The 20,429-nt window shown below is 39.5% G+C and overlaps 1 protein-coding gene across 4 annotated transcripts; it reads right to left on the bottom strand.

The window, feature by feature from the left end:
* Positions 1–17: 17 nt before the first annotated feature.
* Positions 18–20,199, bottom strand: pik3r5 (phosphoinositide-3-kinase, regulatory subunit 5). Of its 4 annotated transcripts, XM_040024688.1 has the most exons (19): positions 19,929–20,199; positions 11,789–11,904; positions 9,430–9,545; positions 9,230–9,298; positions 8,289–8,427; positions 7,517–7,586; positions 6,794–6,968; positions 5,944–6,112; positions 5,788–5,856; positions 5,507–5,591; positions 4,729–5,422; positions 4,418–4,537; positions 4,175–4,306; positions 3,912–4,005; positions 3,360–3,436; positions 2,831–2,924; positions 2,526–2,608; positions 1,880–1,995; positions 21–1,476 (listed from the first exon to the last, which is right to left on the bottom strand). In XM_040024688.1, the coding sequence occupies exons 2-19, from the start codon at positions 11,886–11,888 to the stop codon at positions 1,326–1,328; spliced, it is 2,553 nt and encodes an 850-aa protein (XP_039880622.1). In that variant the 5' UTR covers positions 11,889–11,904; positions 19,929–20,199; the 3' UTR covers positions 21–1,325. The 4 variants fall into 4 exon arrangements, with proteins under 4 accessions (XP_039880621.1, XP_039880623.1, XP_039880622.1 ...); XM_040024687.1 differs by lacking the exon at positions 19,929–20,199 and adding an exon at positions 19,242–19,918 and having other exon boundaries at positions 18–1,476; positions 4,729–5,591; XM_040024686.1 differs by having other exon boundaries at positions 4,729–5,591.
* Between the last annotated feature and the right edge of the window lie 230 nt (positions 20,200–20,429).

Here is a 20,429-nt window from a genome sequence, read left to right as displayed (position 1 = left end):
CTATAAATTGAGTCGACTTACTCTGCAGACATATACATATTTTAATGATCTCTGAATTGAAGATGTTTCATAGATAGACAAATATAATTTACAGAAAGAAATATCACACTTTCATCAGAGGACACATGTAGATGGAGGGCACTGGTGTCATGCATTTATCTGACATTTAAACACAAAAAGTACCTAATTTAACCGCCTGTTCGCTCGATTGTCATGTCATTTAATTATACCAATCTGCAGTGCTTCAATTTCAGTGTCAGTCAAGTCATCAGGATATTATCCCTTTACACTAACAAAACAATAACATTTTAATTGCACAGATTACTGAGTGTAAAGTGCAATGAATCAGTTCCTTTTCATGCAGGAAGTGTACATCCAAATCTATTTTTAAACACACTTTTCCCCTACTGGTGTCCTTATTTAAAAACAAAATCAAAAACATTTCGTTCATAAAATATGTTACAGTAATTACAAAGACACTTTATTCCAAGTACACTGTACTTCAAGTGAAGTCAAATAAAAAAGTCACTGGGGCCCTCTGCTGGTCATACTTATAATTTCAGTTAAAACAGTACAGTGTAACTCCTTAGGAGAAATGTTATAACTGTGTATAACAGGCATAAAAATGATGATGTGATTTTCAAGTTATAGTACACGGCAGAATATTTACAAAAATAATATTTACATATTCTCTAATAGTGTGCATTCTCAGATATTGTCACCTAATCTGATTATAACCCCCAATAGACACCTCCACATGGATTTCCAGAGAGAAAAGTTGGTAAACTTTGACTCCAATATACCACAGTCTTAAAATCTCCCTCACCAGGAGCCTGGTAGCACAGCATATGGTGTTGCTAGTTTGTGTATCTTTTCACCCAAGACTCTCTAGATTCACCCTGTTTACCCAGAGGATATTTTAATGTGACTGTGGGTGGAGTCATGTTTGTCTGTCAGTGCAGAAAGAGGAAGTGAAACTTGATGAATGAAACCCAAAGTGTTCCCTAATTACACAGAATGACTGCTGTGTACAAAGAAAACACACAATCACAGAATCTCTTGGTTGCCTGGGTCTTCTGGTATGTGTAAATATATATAAAAAATAACATAAAATAAAATAATCAGGTGACTTTTGTTACTATCCCTGTTTTTATGTTTCCAAATGTTGCACCCCACTGCAGGTCGAAGGCACCATCATGTGAATCTGTCCAAGTACTTCATAAAAATTAGCAAAAATATTAAAATATCCTCTTTAGTTAGTCTCTAATTTCACAGAATATGCACAACAGTGCAGAGCATCTTTCCCAGATCAGTGGTCGGGAGTCTCAGGGAAGAGCCCCACTAAAAGTGACTATGGGCAGGCAGAGGAGGGAGCAGAAGGTCGGGTGGAGTGGCTGGATTTGAGCAGAGGCCTGGAATTTTCGTAGCCTCCAGTCAGTGGAGCTGTCAGGTTTGTAGCACACTGATATTTCACACCTGGATGACAAAGAAGGAGATATATGGTTAGAGAAAACAAACATTTGCAAGGACTGTGTACTGTAAGTGGGTTTTGTCATTTCTGTGTACGTTTCCTGAGAGGAAAGAGGGCCATGGTGACGCAGCTGAGAGAGAAACTGCTCCGAGAACAAATCAAGGGCTAAAATCTACTTTGTATGTCTTTGTGATTCTATATTCTTTTTTTCTGACAAATGTTTCTTCTAAACACCCCCCCCCCCCAAAAAAAAAGAAAAGAAAAGAAAAAGCTGTGTCTTAACGTATGGTTGTGTTACCATGTAGACCACGTAGATATGAAACAACCTGTCTCAATTAGCTACCATCACATATAGCTTCTTTCCGGTTTCTTTTCATTTGGGTGCACGTGTTTATTTTCATTCCAAACCTGGTGACACTCTGTAGTATCTTCTTCTCATCCTGGTCCAGGCACACAGCAAAAGTTGTGTTTTCAACACCGCTGACCTGCACCTTGTCCACCTTCACCTCAGTCACAGTCAGCTGCTGCAAAGGTGATAAGAGGAGCAAGTTGTCACGAACAGACATTTTACCAAAAACCAACAAGACTTCACGAAAAGGAATCATTTTTAAACAACACGCACGACTTTCACACCTCGACCGAGCTGCATTGAAAACAACTCAGATGGGTTCAATCATTTAATCAGGTCTACATTTTGCTGATGAGGTTAAAAACTCTTATAAATAAACGCTCCAAACCCAAACTAGGTTAACACACCAGCATACAGTGCTGCAAAACAATACTACTGCCAAAGCACACACCAGCAAAAGAATTGTGTTCTTGTTTGTGTGTTGTGGCTTTCTGTTCCATCACGGTGTCAGACAGTAAACAGTTCCCATACATGCTTGCGTGTGTGACTAGATATTCAGTCGAGATTTTGAGATGAAATCGAGTGTGTATCGAGGACTCCATCTTCAGTGATGGCTGTGCTGCAAAGCTGTTTGCGAAAGTAGATTGGTGCTGCACTTTCATAACCACAAACCACCAAGGCAGACTGATATCACGTATTGCTCACCTGGTTGTAGCCCTTTTTGCATTTCCCATTCTGTCTCTTCAGAACTTCAGTCATCGTCAGCTGCAGGCACTCCATCTTTGAGTCTGATAGACATCATTTTAGGTCAATTAAGAATACACTTGCACATTTTGTTCATTTTCACCTTGAGTATGTATCAAAAGGGTTTCGATTAGAAAACTAGCTTGAGTAATACGGGAATAAGAAAGTGAATGATTCGAATTGACAGTGAAGAATGGAATGTGTTTCCCTGAAATGAAATTGTGAACAGACATAACATTTAATGGTAAACACAAAGAGTTACATACCTAGCTCCTCGGGATTCTTGCATGCTTTGATTAAGTTTACTGAAGTACAAACTTTGGTTTCTCGCTTCCACTGACTTCTGCCGCTAATAACAACCTGAATGAGAGGAAAAGTAGGGTAAGATTACGGCTCTTTTATTTAAAAAAAACAAAAAACAAAACCCAAAACACTCCAGTTTTGGGAGATGAGAAAAACAGATATGATCATGACCGCTTCCAGACGACTGTGTCGATTTTGAAAGACAAAGAGATGTCACTTTTACCAATTTCTAATGGTTCAGACCACATGACCACAAAGACCAAACCTTTGTGCAAGTCTTTGTGCTTTGTCACAGAAGTTTGATGCGTCATCTCCTGTGACTCAAGAAGCGACCATATAACTTAAACCAGTTCTTAAGGCGGTGGAAAATTGCACTAAAGGGTTTGTTTGTTTTTCTCCTGATAAGATGGCATAATTACAAATAAAATTTGTTTATAACGCAACTTTATGAAACAAATTTTAATTAGGGATACAACCCGAACGCCATCCTACCTTGTTGTACACAACTTCCAAAGTTAGAGGGACTGCTTCTCGGTCACCATCAATGCCAAAACGTTTACTGGCAGCACCTACAGAAAAAAAAGAAAAGCACACGTACACACATAAACTGTTAATCCACGGTACTTAAAAGGGCTACAAAAAATATGTCTACAAAATATTTTTAAATGTACTTCCTGGTGTGGAAAAAAAGACATTTGTGTAGTTTAGCCACTGTTGTCATAAGTTTTTACATAATGGAAACAAAGGGTAGGTCATTTGCACAGTAACTAACAGATAGAGGACATAAAAACATTTCCCTCAACTTTTACTTCTCCAAAGAAATTAAAAATCAGAAGTGCAAGTAGTGTTGACAAGTGAAACTTGAAAAGTAGAAGTGAATCATGATGTAAAAAAAAAAAAAAAAAAAAAAAAAAAGCAGTTGTTTCCCTACTATAAATTTAGTAGTCTCAGCCTCATAATAAATGATAATCCATGTCACTGTAAGGAAATGTGGCTGCTAGGCTATGTATAAATGCGAATGTTTGATGCATGCGTCTGACTTACCCATGGCCTTGATGGCTCGCGTTCCTGCGGCGTGACCCAACTCCAGGGAGTGGACGAACACCTCAGTCCTCCGCTCTCCACAAGCTAACGTCAGCTACAAGACCAAAGTTCCTCCGTTATTCACTGAATATGAAACTGTGTTTTGTTGTTAATGAGTGGCAGAGTGCCATTCTCTGATACGAAAAAAAACTTGTGAATGAAGTTGCAAGAAAGGGGAACAAAAAGCCCCAAAAAAGCATTTTAAGTGTTAACGTGTTACCAACCTCAGCCTGATAGAGCTGGATTAGAGTTGGCCGAGCAGCATAGCGGCAGTAGTACAGGACCAAGTCGGCCAGGATGGGTAGACGCTGCTCATATGAGCTATCGTAGGACTCGGACTCTGTTTTTGAGGTTTGCTGCAGCAAAGAGTTTATGATACATGGTGAAATTCTTTGTTGGATAAACAGGAATAACAGACTTTAGGATAGCTTTGGCTTGGCGGTGGAAAAGTTATACTACAGTTATACCTGGCAGACGATGTTGGCTGGTAAGTTAAGCAGGCTGAGGGTGTTTCTTTCGTACCAAGGATCCAGCATACCAAGGAGATGGGCAATGTCATTAGTACTGTCCCCTATGCCCATGTGGTCCTGCATGAGCAAAAGTGTCATACATTTACCTTTATGGACATTTTGTCTTTCTGTTCAAAAAAAAATCACGAATAATCATTCTGTAGTCATTTTGAAATTATGTTTTCTTTGCTCTACACCTCAGGTAGCTTAGTCTAAAGCAGACCTTGTGCCTTGTATTTGATATTTGCTTGTGGTGTTCTTGCACTTACGTTACACAGGGCTGTTCCCTTTGAAGCTCCAGGTTGAATTAAAGGACTAGAACCTCTCCGAGCTGCTGTTACTGCAGAGTCTTTCTTCACTGGCACAAAGTAGAACTGAAGATTGAAAGCCCTGCTGAGACTCGGACATGCAGTCTCCTTTCTCCTGAGGTCATTGTATGCTCGGGCCACCTTCCCCGCTACATGATCAGCACCAAATACCACCACCCTCAGCGTAATATTCTTAATGTCTTCATCACTGCTAAGAATAGGCCTCCTTCGGAAGCAGACATGTTTAAGGGTTTGACTTTGTGGCTGGAGTGAGGGTTCAGGACTATGTAATCTGACCTGCTGGGGCAGGGAGTTGGAACGCTTCTCTCGCACCACAAAAAGGTCTTTCGATTCAGTGTTTCCTAAACTTTTGGCCCGGGAAAGGGGGCTCTTGGGTTTGATGAAAAGCCGGTAGAAGTGTTGGCTTAGTCGAGCTGAACTTTTCGTTGACTTTGGCGAACATTTTTCAGCGACAGGAGAGGAGCAAATGTAGTCATCAGGATCTTCAAAGAAGTCACTATCAGCTCCAGAGGTGATAGAAAGAAGGGAGGGAGCGTACGATTCTGAGGCTACAGACAAGGTGGAGAACATGGAGTCTTTGGATGTGGAGGAGATCGTGGAGAAGGTAGAGGCACGATGGCTGTTGCGGTAGTCACTAGGGATGATAGATATTGCAGAAGGTTCAACACCATGCTCCTCCTCGTCTTTGTCTTCTTCCACATCAATTTCTGTCACATACCTCTCGTCATCAATATCACCCTCTTCTTCCTGCTCATTAGTGGACAGGTAGCCAGTTTCATGCTCCAAAAGGGTGTTCAGAACATCTGCAGGAAACAGGATATAAATCTTACTTAGAAAATAATATTTAAATTTAGCTATCAAAACAGAGAGAAAAACACCTGCTGAAAGATCCAGGAAAAACTATCCTTAAGAGATTGATTTACAAATTCTCTGTCAGCTAATAGGAAAAAGTTTATTCCCAAATATGAAGTACAAATAAATACAAGTTGAGTTTATTACCAAAGTTATCTTTTTCCCAGTTAAACATGTAACATTTGGCTGTGGGCAGGGGTAGCGTCTGCAACATTCCTAAGAGAAGAGCAAAATAACAGTCGGATTAGTGCCATGTAACACACTTCCAACCTCCAACCCCCCAGTTACCAAAACCAGCCTTACCATCAGACTTCCTTCCATTGGAATCAGGGATCTTCATCATCTCCCTGAGTTTCTCCAGTCCCTGGATGACATGACTCCGCCCCTTCAGTGGTTCACTCATGGTAGCAGCTGCCTCTAAGGCATCGCTTACCAAGGAGTAGATTTCCTCCAGCTCATTCACAGGTTTTTCCTGCAAAAAGTCATGGTCTCATATTAATCTCATATTGGACAGTACAGGTTTTGACCATGTGATGTCGTAACATTTTCCTTTAATAAATATTTATAGATTTCCAAACTACAGTAACCATCTCAGAGTTTAAATCTTGGGCTGGAACTACAAAGCAAATATCTCACATCCTGAAAACATTCTTCAAACATAAAACTACTGACAAGCAACTGCTTACGACAACATCGTACATACGCTAGAGTCTTTTTCCCTTTTATTCAGTTCAGTTTAGCAACGGACATCTTTGTTCCTGCCAGCAGGGAGAGCCAAGATAAAAACTACATTTAGCTAACCATCAAAACCCATTAAAAAGGCATGTACTTAAGTCTTTGTAGCTTTATATAACAAATGTAATGTCAGAAATTCAAAGTAAAGATGGTTAATGGTAGATTAACATATTCATTCAGGTTAGGTTTAGAGTACACTAAAAAAGACTTTCTCCCATTAGCTGTGGGTTAAAAATGAATGAAATATCTTACTAAAAGAAATGAATTTAGTTACAATGAAACAATGTGATTATTTAGCTTGTATGAGAATAAAAAAAAACAACCCAACTATAACAAAATGTGTGTTTTGTACTACACCACAAAGTTTCCTAGCTTTTTACAATCAATATTTGCAAAAAAGTACATTTAGCACACTTACCTGCAGAGCTCTGTGAATGCTGTGCAGAGGGTACTTGGTGCCTAGTGTGGACTGGAAGGCGTGTTTAATCAAAGTGATGTAGGTTTCTCTCTGTGAGTGCTGAACGCAGCTGAGCTGCTCAGCCACTGAAACAAAGTCAGCAGGAACTTCACTGGGGTTCATCAGCAACACAGTCCTGTCAGCAACACGGAGTGTTAGAGTAAAACCTTGACTTGTACACAATGTACACAACCTATACACTGTATGCAGGACACGATGCAAACAGGATGCTATGGTCATGATGAGGTTTGGTGGGTAGAAAAGGGGATGGAAAGGGATTTTCAAAGTACTGAGATGACACATCACACATGGTGTCATTAAGTATGGCACCTGTAGTTTATTTTTGTTGTTACTTTACACATGGGATTGGATAAATGCAACACGAATGGCTGTGCAACTTTTTCACAAGAAAGCAGAAGGTGCAAAGTTAACACACCAAAGTGAACTAAGCATACACCATCCTCTGCATGCAGTGCTTCAAAGGTAGAGAAAGCACAGTGTGCTTATGCAGCATAGGACCTTTGCAAATGCAGATATCAAATATCACCAGCACTTGGACTAGTTGTGGCTAAATTTTTTTTTTCCTATATATGCTATTTCTTTCTACATAGAATATGCATGTAAGCATGTGCCTGTATTTTTACAGTCTTTAACGTAGTGAGCAGTGACATAGGGAAGCCTTACATGGTTTTTGAGCACTGGATGGATGTGTTCAAGCCCTGCTCGTCCCTCACCAGTCTCTGAAAGGAAATTCCTGTTTGGAAAACAGAACACAAACATTTGAATTGACACCAAAAAAAAAAGCATGACTACATTAAATGTTGTGGTGGAATAACTAGAGGCAGATGAAGGGTAACTGATGACCTAATTACTAATAAATTATTGAAGTGTTAATATTGTTAATCATTAAAATTAGCCAATGCTGCTCACGGGATGGTTAAAGTCAACTGAAATGAATAAATGAGGTATGGGTACCTCTGGCTGTGACCTTATCCGAACAACAAATACACACCAAAACACTACACCAGCTAACACTCATTCACAAATCATTAAGTTGTCTTTTGTTGTTTTGTTTTTTTAATCTTTTGAAATACCTGACCATTCAGCTGAATTTCCTCACTCATTTGTGGTTTCTGCTTTCTGTAAATGCTGATACTACATCCGTTTTCAAACAATATCCAGTTAGAATGAAGAAGTTTCTCTTAAACCTGAAACCACGTCATCATCCTGCCTCTGTCAGGTGTACACGCTACAAGCAGAGCTCTTTTTTCCCCCCCCAAGCGTTATCCTAAATGCATTTCTTTGACTTATCACTAGGGGGAGTACAGTTACAACAGGTGGATAAGCAAGAGGTAAATTAAGCATAGTATGTCTAAGAGGGCAAAGATGTGTGAATTGAACAGACACATAAAGAAGAGAAGGACCACAAAAAATAAACAACATTCTCCATATTTACCTGGGGCCTTCATTTCTAGCTGTATTGTGGAGAGAAGCTTTTTACACACACTGCAGTAGGGTTCAGGCCATGTGAGGAAATGGCAAAACACATCCATGGCTTCCTCCAGCAGGTCTGTGTTATCAGTGCAGTACGGTGTCTAAGACCAAAGCACAAAAAGATGTTTTTACTCTACAGGAGCTCTGTAGACCGCAAGATCCATCTCAGAAGACCAACAACATACTGAAACTACGATTATCATAATTGTTCATAATTCAGTTCTACTTCTACAACCTGGAAGCTTTGAAGCATAACTCAAACTATTACTCGGTTTTATATAAAACCTCGATGAATTATTTAAATAACTTGTTATTTATATAGTGAATAACTGTGCCTAACTGATCCAATACGGAAAGACCATTTTCTTTTGGAGCAACTGGCTGATCAACAATCATAATTTGATCCAGAGGGATCAGAGAATGCTTTTAATTGGAGCCATTTGGTCCATTAAGTGGGATATATTAGTTCATAAGAGGTGGAAACACAAAGCAATACAAAACTGTTCTTTTCAGTTCTGCTCTTTTTTCAGGAAATGAAATATATTACATATCTTATTGTCATGTTTGGGTCATACTATGGTTGTTCATTTGTTGTATATTACAAAAATATATGTAAAATAAAATATTTAGCAAGAAAGAATAAACGGATAAATCAAAGGTTTTCTGTAGGCATGATTTCTGCATGATGAAAAGGCTTCCTTTCACATCTTTCATTGTTACGGTTTCTAGTATTATGTAATTATCCTGTAACTGCTTGAACATACGTCACAGGGGATTGAATTGAGAAACTAACTGAACTTTAAGATGGAGAAAGCTCATACCATCTTGGAACACTCTGAACGCTACTGAGAGGTGAAGAAAGGTCACATATTTTGATAACATCTGTTTTTAGACAAGCTGTACCTGCAACAGCGTGGAGGAGAACATGATAGCGAGAGGAGCCACCAGCTCATACTGACACTGCTCCTGAACCTGATCGCACGAACAGATGAACACAACAGAAGAGCGACATAAAGCGAGTAAGGATTAGTTAATGTAGACTTTTGATTATTATAGCATTCATTCATCAATGATTAATACATCTTTTCTCCTTGACCTCTCACCTCTCGGGTCTTCCTGATGATCTGCTGTAAAAGGATGATGAAGTTGTCCGGATCTCTCTTCACCAGCTCCTCCAGGCTCCATCGGTTCATTGACTGTCCCACTGAGCACATCAGCACTGCAATACATGCGTTTTTACAGCTATAAACAACATATGCTTGACATTCTCACATATTTAATATCTAATGCTACGATTCTAATTTTCTACATATTTTTAGTAGCCATCAAACGTACCCCATAGTGGTAATGAAACAAGGCACTGGACAATATTGTGCTAGGCTCTGACACTGGTTTGCAAAAAACACCCAACAGCTTTTTGAAGTCTCAAGCTGTCACTTCTGGTGCGTATCATAGGTGTGTATTATCACCTTTTGTTCACTGTTTCACTAAGGATGTTTGCGTATGTACAAATACGACAGGATGGATTTCCTGTTGTTAGAAAAAAATAAAAGAAAAACAAGATAAGATCTCAGTTTGAAAGATTTATTTTGCACTAGGTTATTCACAAAGGCTAATTTGGTAAAAGTGCAGTTGGCAAGTCCCAGATAATCAATTAACTTTTTATCAAAAGTCTCAATATAAAGCTTTTGGTATACATAATAATGTTTTACTGTTTTCTGTTACAGTGTGAAACAGAAACCTGAATTAAAAACAACAAAGTAGATCTGTGAATACAGTATTTCAAACCACACCGATCTGTTTTTTTGAGTGTGGTGTATCACAGTCACAAAAACAACTGAAAATGACACCTGACTCCTCACAAGCATGTTATTTTGATATGATCCCTCGATCTCCGTGACTTAGATTGCACATCAATCTAAGGAATTAAAGCTTTAGCAGTCAAACACAAATGCCGTCCTATAAACAGGCCTTTGCATCCAAGTGCGCTACCTAACAGCTCTAAAAAGCAGTGCGCTATTTGCATCATGATCACACCTAACCACTTGGGAACTCTAGTCTTTTTTAATATTGCTGGTTATGGGAATACAGCTGCCTGTTTTGAATGATCCTGTTAAGATCCAGAATGTAATACATCAGTGCTTCAGTAGACGGCTTGTGCTCAACATGTGGACGTTTACGTGAATGTAGCACATTACATATCCCTGGAAGTTTATCCGGTCAAGGCATTTCAAAAATAAAAATAAAAGCTCTGAATTGGAAAAAACGAATGATGAAACGAGAACACCAAACTAAGACCTTCAGGTCACGTTTTAAATGCCAAAAATCACATCATCACCACCGATCAGTTTGCACAGGTATGCGTCATTCTATCTGACACTGGTTGACGTGCGGAGGCCGATGCCAGTTTGATCTTCCGCCCTGTTTTTATACTCTGCATCACAGTACCTCCTGCTTCTGATGCCTCACACACACGCTGCGGTCTGTACCACCACTTCCTCCCAGCTGTCTATTCACACAACTTCCTTCAACACCCAATAGTGTGCTCCACCAATGATCTTTCAGCAACAGTGTCATCAACAAGCAGCTCAGACTCTTCTGAGCGTATGTCGCACACAGTCCCTGTGTTAAGAGCTCGTGAACAAACAACTTTTTCTGTCAACACCACATGTTACACATGTCCAAATGTGCTTGCTAGAGGTTGATACTTCTGAGAAAATGTGGTGCCTTTACCTTCCTAGAAACAGAATTTTGACCCCACACTCTAAATGAACGCCTGTAATGAACGATTTCTGTTCATTGTATGGCACTTTAGACTGAAAAACCTGCTGTAAGCAGATAAAATTACAAAACTTACAACAAACATATTAACAAGAGCCATGGTTAATGTCGTGATACGATTTAGTTAGTCAGAACTATTGACATTTACGATGGCTTAGCCACACATTTTGTCCCAGTAAACTATGCCAGTGCAAGTCACAACACAAGGAGGTGAAGTGAGTGAACTGCAGCCAATAAATAGGTCAGTTTATTAAGCTGAGAGCTACACCTGAGACAGAATGAGCTGCGACCAATATAACTCCATATAACAAATGTAACAATTATATCTGTGCACACAGAGTTCAGACTCTGTGTATGAAACTCTGAATCAGGCTCCTCGTGGCTTTATCTCAGAATAAAAATAATAAAGATTAAAAGATATTTGGTGCAGTGACGACACTAACAAAAACAAATGATGTGATTTTGATGCCATGGCAGATAGGAGCACAACCAAGCATTTGCTCTGTACATCTCTAAAAAGATGCACATTAAAAAAATGGTGTTGTAAAATTCAGAGGATGGCGTTTGTCCAAGAAAAGCTTTTTAAGGCTTCACAGGATCAGCTGTCTGATTATAACCTTCTTTTATAACCAGATCTTAGCGGTGATCCTATAAGTCCTTGGTAAAACTGCAGGATCTTACCGTTCCAGTGATGCGCTGCTGTGGGACTTTGCCGCAGTCCATCCAGACACCTATCCAGAGCATGCTGGATCCGGTCCTCTGTACAAGAGGTGTGCTGCATATTCACCACTCAGGTTCTGGAAAGAGGCAGGAGAGAGATGATTATTAAGCACCGAAATATGATAAGCATCTCAATGCCCTTTAATGTCTTCTGTGGAATATTATCTTCAAATACCTTGGCATTCATGCATAATGTTCCCATGCAAACGTACACACATGCTCCTCTCTTTTCCTCAACAGTGTGTTGTGTTATCGCATTTACTTTGCATGAAGGCAGTTCACTCGGCAAGTATGAAAATCAGTCAGAAGAAGATACACAAACCATAGTCTAAGTGGTAAGGAAAACAGACACAGGGCTATTTGTGTCACTGTTTTGTTGCTATAGTTCCTGAAATGTCCTAAACACATTTGACAGAAACCTCCGCTGCCTCAAAGCAGACATATTTATCTAAAGACTTAAATGGATCTGTGACCACTTTAATACAACGGTTTTAAGCAGACCTGCTTCAGTTATAGTGTATTCAGCAGTTACATTGTACAAGGATGGGAATTTCTGGATTTAAGACATTACATATTGCTTAACAAGGAAACCAAACTGGAAAGCAAACAATTTTCACCATAATCTTTTTTTTAACAGGATAAAAGAAAAAACCCCAGCCCGAAGTGATTTTAAAATTAACACACACACACACACACACACACACACACACACACACAGCAATCCAATAAATGAGAGAGATATGGCGAGGAAGAGCTTGTTATAGAATTCCTGTATGACAAAAATGTGCGTCATATTTTACCACTGACTCATGAGGATGTACTGAACTTCACTTTTTTTTTTTTTTTTTAAACTTTCAGTTTATCAGCGCGTTTGGCTGTTTTTCATGCAGCAACTGAGGACAACCCAGGTGTGGCAAGCTGTTTCAGTTCTGTTATGAACACATCTCATAAGACATATGCGTAAGGAAAAACAGAGGCGTCCGCCAGTCAAATTAAAATGGGCTGAGTAGTCACTTGTAATTCTTGGATGTTTTTATATGTAGAAGAACAACATTTGTGGTGGCAGAAGGTTAACGACACAATTTCAGAGCTGAAAACTGGACCTAACCGCTAACCAAACAGTTTATAAAGAAGAAAGTAGTTCATAGGTTTGAAAACGGTAAAGTGAACATCTCTTTTCACGGGCAACTATAAAATTTTCCGATCTAGCCTTTCAGTTCAAATTAAACAGGTGTTTCTGTGTGGGCCAGCTTGTACTCTTATTAGGAATAGCCACAGAAACCATTTTCAAAGAAGCCTGTTGCTTTCGATACAACAAAAAGTGCACTCTCTCATAATTTGTCAGGAAAACCATGGGTTTTCAAGCACCCTTAATTGCATCCAACTCACCATGGCATGGTATGAATCTAATTATTCTTAGATTTTTCCAGACTTCCCATAACAGAGTCCAGCTACACAATGTTACCATGACCTAATTGCATGTAATGACCCCATTAGATGCAATGATGACCCCAGCTGTGTGATATGTTGTATTACACAGATGGTTTTCACATCCAGGTTAGACAACAGCTTTTTGAACATTTTGGGGGAAACATCAGCATTTCTTGCTGAATATGCATTTTTACATGTTTTTCCCAAATAATCTGCATGAGCAAACTCACACATGACCAGCCTCTGTAATGGGAAGAGGAAACTAACCTACGATCTATTAAAAGATGATGTAAACAAGCTTAAAGTTGGCTGGCTGGACAATGAGTTCGAGCTCCAGAAGCATTCGCAACTAGTTAATTAATATATAAAAGTAGCTCTGTATCGGTTGCATTGACGAGAGAGGCATCAAAGACATTTTCATGTGCAATACTCTAGTTTTAGGGTTAACATATTCAATAATTTGGGGCCTAAATGTATTATTGAAACCAATAAACAGCTTCTAACTTGTTAATGCATGTACACATAGAACAGGCACGTTTTCCATAGTTAATGTTGGAAAAAGATTGTTTAACATGGTCAGAAATAAGCTTGCTGATAATGCATTACGTATCTCCTCAATACGTTTCTCCTGACTCACTTAAGAATTTGGAAATGCAACAAATGCATGTGCAAATATGAGGAAACATCCAAATATAAGAAGCAGAACAAATACTTCTGTAAAAACAAAAATAAAATTAAAATTAAAATGAAGGCGACAGCGCTTTTAGAAGATTTACAATTTTAGAAACAGAGCAACCAATCAGATTTTCTACCTCCCCCCGACAGAAACGCTCAACAGCTTAATAGAGTTTGTCCTTCAAGAGTTATTTTATTCCTTTAAGTGAAATCTGAATGTGCCAAAGTTTAAAAAAAAACTATCAGCATGCTGTGTACAGAAACATCACCGGTGTCAACAGTACCAAGAAAAAAAATAACTTTCATTTAGTAGTAATGGCTTTTTTTCCACACTGATTTCACATTCACATTTTTTTTAGTCAGTGTAATCTTCAACAAGAATGGTTATGGAGTGATGGTAGACCAGGACCAGAAATGAGTAATGACATCAAGCTGTGTGTCTGATTTTATCTCCTCAAAATTTCCCCTGACAGGTTCACAAATTCCCCACTTCAGATGAAAGCTAGAAATACATGCTGGCTGACAGATGAACGGTGTTACCAAATTACTCACTTGATCTTTATACACCTACACGCCTAATAACTAACTGACACACACTGACACACATAAGCACATAACTGTTTATCCTTGACTTCAGAGGACAGGAAGTTGAGTTACACTGATTACCTGGAGATTTTTTCTGACATGTATCAAATGCTAGTTAGTCTATTAGTAACCCCACTCTAGAGTAACAGTAAAACATGTCTGCAATTCAAGTACTTAAGACATTGCCCAGGAAGGGAAAGTTTGTTAGTGTTTGTGAAACTAGATTTAAGTCCCCACAGCCTAAACACAACCCTGGCCACCAACAGTCTGTATGCTTGAGAGCAGGCTGGCATTTGGGAATGTGCTTGTTTCTTGGCCAGAGTTAGACGGGCAGCAGCTGGTTACCTTGGATTAACACAGACTGAATCACATGCTTGTATGTGTCCACAAAAGATGTGTAAAAAAAAAAAATATCTGTTGAAGAAAGACGTCATAATGATAAATGTCTATAATGACCTTATGGAAGATACGGAACAAACAGCTTGCTTTTACGCCTCTCTTTTTCTTGGATTAGCTAAACAAGATGATACTATTTGGTAGTTTTTTTATCTTTGGAAAGAACCAAGGAAAGTGGACTTCCTGTTTCCAGTCTCCATAATGAGCTAAAACATTTAGATACCAACTGTAAATTTGTATTTAAGTGACTTTTATATTAACCTATGAACCAGAACAATAGTTGATCATCATCTAACAAGCAAGTTAACAAGGATATTTCTCAAAATGTCAGACTGTTCCCTATGAGCCACAACAACTCATAGGGAACAGTGCTGTGGACATTGACAACACAGCACAGCACAAAACACCTTCAGGAAAATGTGCGCTATTGTTTTCCCCAAACAATTGTCCTTATTTTTACTCACAACTCGTGCTTAAGTACAGATGCACAGCACTGACATCCAAACTTCCAACCTTGCCATAGGCACGGGTCAGGAAGTTCATGCAAATCCCAAGTTCAGGAGGCCAGATGAATGAAACTCAATTATCCCACAGCACTCCACTTTCCTAAAGTTACCATTCAATAACAATACCTTCAGCTCTAGACATAAACAAAACCACCATGCAGCACTTTTCTCAGCCGTCCCTCCTCCCCAGAGATGTATTGTCTCTAAAAGGTGTCCCAGCGGCACTGAGCAGGACTACAGAGCCGTGTGCGTTGGATCCTTGTATTGAGTGCTCCGGTAATTGTCAGGGCTGGACAGAGCTGGATATGAGCCCAGTCGATGTGGAAGGAACTAATAAATTAAAGTTGTAATGACTCTTACATCCAACGTGGCGTTCAATGAGGACACGTAAAGGTAATAAAAGAGATGATAGCACTGTATGATGCAGTGAAAGTGTTACATATGAAAGAACCAACTGGTATAGTCCCTCTATGTTACTTATTCAGTACTCTTTTACCGAACATGGATGATTAAGCTTTTGTTTGGTATTCTTCTCAAAGAAAAGTCAGATATATTTTAGGAAGCTGCCATCACACACCCCTTTGCAATGTAAGATGTACATCCAGCTATTATTAATCTTAAAAACAGCGAGGGTGTCTGCTGAACTATTAACCTGTCAGTGGAAATCATAAACACTATAATAGAAATACGGCAAAAACAGCTATATACCACATCCAGATTGTTGCGGATTTTCTGGGCTTATGCAACTACAGGGATTTTTGCAGCAAAATTCAACCATAAGTGTCATCGAAGTTGTTTACATAGACCTGCTAGTCATGTTGCAAATGCAGCGACTTTGTGGTGTTTCATAAGAGGATGTATGCAGTACATCCCTAAGAGTCAACAAGGTCACTTCCACTTTTTCATGGCTTACATTCTGACAACAACAAGCAGTGTTTCTACGGTTTAGAGCTAGTTTTCAAAAACGTAAAGCGAAGTAAGCATTATGTTACAGAGACAGTCCTTAAAGAGCTTAAAAAAATAATACATGAGCATGGTTCATGCACTAAAAACACGGATGTGTCGTGTTTTGATCTTCAACATCTGCATGAAGCAATCTATTCTAGGAAGAAACAAACTAGGAAAACATTAACTGATAGCTCTGTCTACCATCAGGAGATCAACATACAACCAAATGGTAATCTCTCACAGAGATATCTTTTAAGCTTTTATCCAATGTTTGACTCTGATAGACTCCCCGCTCTGTCAATAATAGCATCCCCAAACCACCAGACTATACCACTATTCCACCCACAAATGTTTAGTTCCTTTTTCCTTTCTCTTACCTGCCTGCTCCACACTGAGAAAAGCCGGCCATGGCCAATTCAAGCAACAGCTGATCCAAACAGAAACAGCTTCTGTATGAAATCCAAAGGATGAATTCTGGGTTTTGATTTTGTCACGATGACATTAACATTGTTCTTACATACTGGTTTTTGTGTAGAGTGAACCCCCCCGCCACCCGGTTATCTTCCCTTTATAAGCCCATTTCTCACTTGTGCTTCTTGTAGGGTTTTTCATCAAACTTCCCACAGCGCATCCAACATTTCACCTCAGCCTGCGTCCCTCTCTTTCTCACAATGTCCTCTTTTTCCTCTCCCTCCATCTCCTCACGGACCGCTTCCCATGTCTCCCACAGATCCCATTACTGAATGCTTCCTAACAGGAAGATAGCTTCCCTGCGCCGCTGAGGAAGCAGGTGCCTCTCTATTGTTGTGGTGTGATCAGACTCTTAGATATACTCCCACAGACCAGGGACGAGATCTCTGTGTATATATGTGCATAATACATGCGTGCCTCTCATTTTAGTTGACAGTCACACACCCCACCATCACCCTCACCCCAGCCCCAAACCCTTTCACAACTTCAATATTCACATCCAACCTTACTCTCTTCCCCTGACCTAGTGGATGTGAACCTGCCTCTTATGGCTTTAGGAAATAACAGCAGTCCAACTCCAAAGCTCTGTTGTAATTAAGTGCTTCCCTTTAGTCCAAACAACCTCTACCGGTGACCACTTGGCATTATATATAAGCTAAGCAGGTCAAAAAGTAACACTGTGTGGATGTGGCTTTTGTTTAATGCTATTATGCTGTATTTCCTACTCTAGAAAATACCTCATTAGGAAATAATGAAGGTGAACTTGCTCTTCAGCTCTGCGTGCATGTACGCGGCTGTTTAGAATCATCAGCTTTTATACTAATAATGCAACGAGATGCACACATATGCTGTTGTGCTGCTAATTACAGCAGCAAAACAAAGGGCCTGTTTGGTCACTCTATGTAAACTTTGGTTTTCACTTCCTGAATAAACACTGATAAACATATGAAAATTTTAATGCAAATATCAGGTTCTTTAATATCAGATTATGAAACTCAGAGGAGGCAGTAGAAGCACTGCAAACAAGACTGAGCAAACAAACAAAATAACAAAAACTATATACAACAGCATATAGGCAGCATAGGCAGTATATAGGAATGTTTGTCTGTGTTCTAACTGTATACAACAGTATATAGTATATGTATAGTGAATGCTAACAGATGCATGTGTTTACACACCCGGGGGTGTTGACCTCAAAGTATGTGTCGTAAAGGTGAGCACGAAGATTTTACTGATATCAAAGCCTTAAAGAGACAAACAGGAAACAATTTGACGAATAACACACTTTAGCGGTAGGATTCTGCAGTCAACCCTCCTAGATGTAAAATTGTGGTCAACAATCTCATACCCACAAATCAACAGGCTTGATTGTCCGTGTTCTTCGATACAACAAATGGTCCGCGAGCTGCCCCAGCAGTTATTATTTCTCAACATAGGAGTGATTGTATTCCAACTCGATTGTGAAATTGGACTATTTCTATGAAAAATAGATGATCCCTTCCTGCCGTTGTGCAGAACAAATATGTCATCATCTAATGGGTGGGGTGGAAGCACGGAGTAGCGTGTAGTTCTTTTTAATTTTTTAACTTTCTTGAGAAAATTGTGACATGGGGTAGCGGGTAAATCATGCGTACGCCTGAAACATGACTCCAGTCACAAATATAACGCCTTCAAAGATCACAATCCTGACCTAAAAACACAGCAGATCATTTCTGGTGAATCTGATTGCGAAGACAATCACCAGGGATCATTTCTGCATATGCAGAGGAAGTTATACAAAACCTTTCATAGCTTCAAAGGGAAATGTGGGAAGTCTCATCAGCTGCAAACAACCGATATGATTAGATGCATCACTTGGGTCTGCTTGAGGCCACGCAACGTAAAAAGCAAAATCTCAGCCCAAAACATGGAAAAGTGATGTTGCAGAATGTCTAAAAATCTTCTCTCTTTTTTGAAGTGAGTTTTATCTTATATTTTTGTTTTGTCTTCTCAATATCACTCAAAGTCACAGTGTGACAAATGCAGCTACATCATTACATTACTGGTGACAAGTATCTAAATTACTAGGCACTTTATACAAAAAGCTCCTCGAGTGACCTTTAATTGTATTGTACTTGTAACCCATGTGTGAACAGCAAAGGGTTGTTGTTTTTTTTCCCAGTAACAGGTATCACGAGTTCAGCAGTTTGCTTGGTGGCATTTCTGTAATATACTCACATATCTATATTATTGCTAATATATATTGTAATATATCTATATCGCTAAAGCACTTCTGGATGGATGCAAACTGCATTTCGTTGCCCTGTACCTGTGCATGTGCAATGACAATAAAGTTGAATTCTATTCTATTCTATTCTATTTCTGTGGGTGGACAATCAAAAAAACTTGGTCTTTCTTCTCACCCTGAACTGAAGCTTCGAGTAAATCGGGATCCTTTGCTTGCATCCCTGGTTAAACTCCAATAGACTTCCATGGCAACCAAAATGACCCCAAGGACAGGAAACCTTTCAGCTCATTGGTGCAACTTAAAGTGCTGACCCACAACTCTTCCTTCATCTGATCGCCTGGTCCCACTAGCTTCAAGTACTTTTCTCCTTCTAAAAATCACAACATATATTTTAGACACCATCCAGGCATCTAACACGTGCTTCTGCATCTCTATACTTCCTCACTGAATACTATAGGCATGAATCACATAGAAAGTCTAGAAAAGCAGAAGTCACCATAATGGTAGGACTGTGGAGGTCTGTCAGATCACAAGTTTCCCATCAGTGTTTGATGCTGACAGAAAACAAAACAGTTTTTAACACTGCTGAGAAACGAGCTCTGGTGCCATAAAACACACGTACATGAGGAACAACTAGATTACAATAGATGAATGACAGAAGCAGCTTCACTTTGACGGCGTCATAAACTGTCGACTCTTAGATGCAAACGTAGATGCGCACAGGTGACACAAACAGTCTGTTGTCATATATCAAAGGTTCATGAAATTCAACACAAACATATCTGTACACAGTTAACCCATTTGCGAGTGGAACACTGCTGGTCGCCTTTAGAATAAAATATTTCCTTCTTCACCGTCTTACCTGTGGGTTATTGGCCAGCCTCCATAGCCCCTGTGCGTGTCTTAAAAGTCCAAAAAATCCAAGGAAAGGTGTCTCCTGTTCAGCGTCGTTGCCATTCATTCAACACGCACATCACGATTTAATAGGCAAACCCACATCCTGGGTAAAAAGAGCGGAGCCGTACGCCGTTCTGCGCTTTACATACAAAAACTGGCTCACAAACACGGCAAACAGGAAGTGTATGAGCGAGGCGCATGTGAGCACAATGACGACGGCTGCTGCTGCCGCTGAGAGTGTAGAGCTGGGAAGTGGAACTGTGTGGTAATCCGTGTGTTTCTAGACCTGTGCATGATGTTGGCCTCGGAAAAGAAGTCACGCTTCATGTGTGCGTTTTATGCGCACATTATGTTCACTTAAACCCAAGATATGTATTTCTGTATTTTCGGTGTCTTTTAAATTCAAGTGTTAAAAATAACTATTTTGAATGACAGAGAAATTATTCAAACCTGCGGACTCTGAGTT

This window comes from Simochromis diagramma, unplaced genomic scaffold (genome assembly GCF_900408965.1).
Source record: "Simochromis diagramma unplaced genomic scaffold, fSimDia1.1 OVJJ01000302.1, whole genome shotgun sequence".
Classification (NCBI taxonomy): Eukaryota; Metazoa; Chordata; class Actinopteri; order Cichliformes; family Cichlidae; genus Simochromis; species Simochromis diagramma.
This window is presented reverse-complemented; position numbering and strand designations above follow the sequence as displayed.

Excerpts from the sequence above, each read along its gene's own strand:
- pik3r5 (XM_040024686.1), bottom strand. The coding sequence starts at position 11,888 with ATGCAGCACACCTCTTGTACAGAGGACCGGATCCAGCATGCTCTGGAT. Across the intron at positions 8,428-9,229 it reads TCTCCTCCACGCTGTTGCAG|ACACCGTACTGCACTGATAA; the intron begins GTACAGCTTGTC and ends CTTTGGTCTTAG. Across the intron at positions 4,006-4,174 it reads TCCAGCTCTATCAGGCTGAG|CTGACGTTAGCTTGTGGAGA; the intron begins GTTGGTAACACG and ends TTGGTCTTGTAG.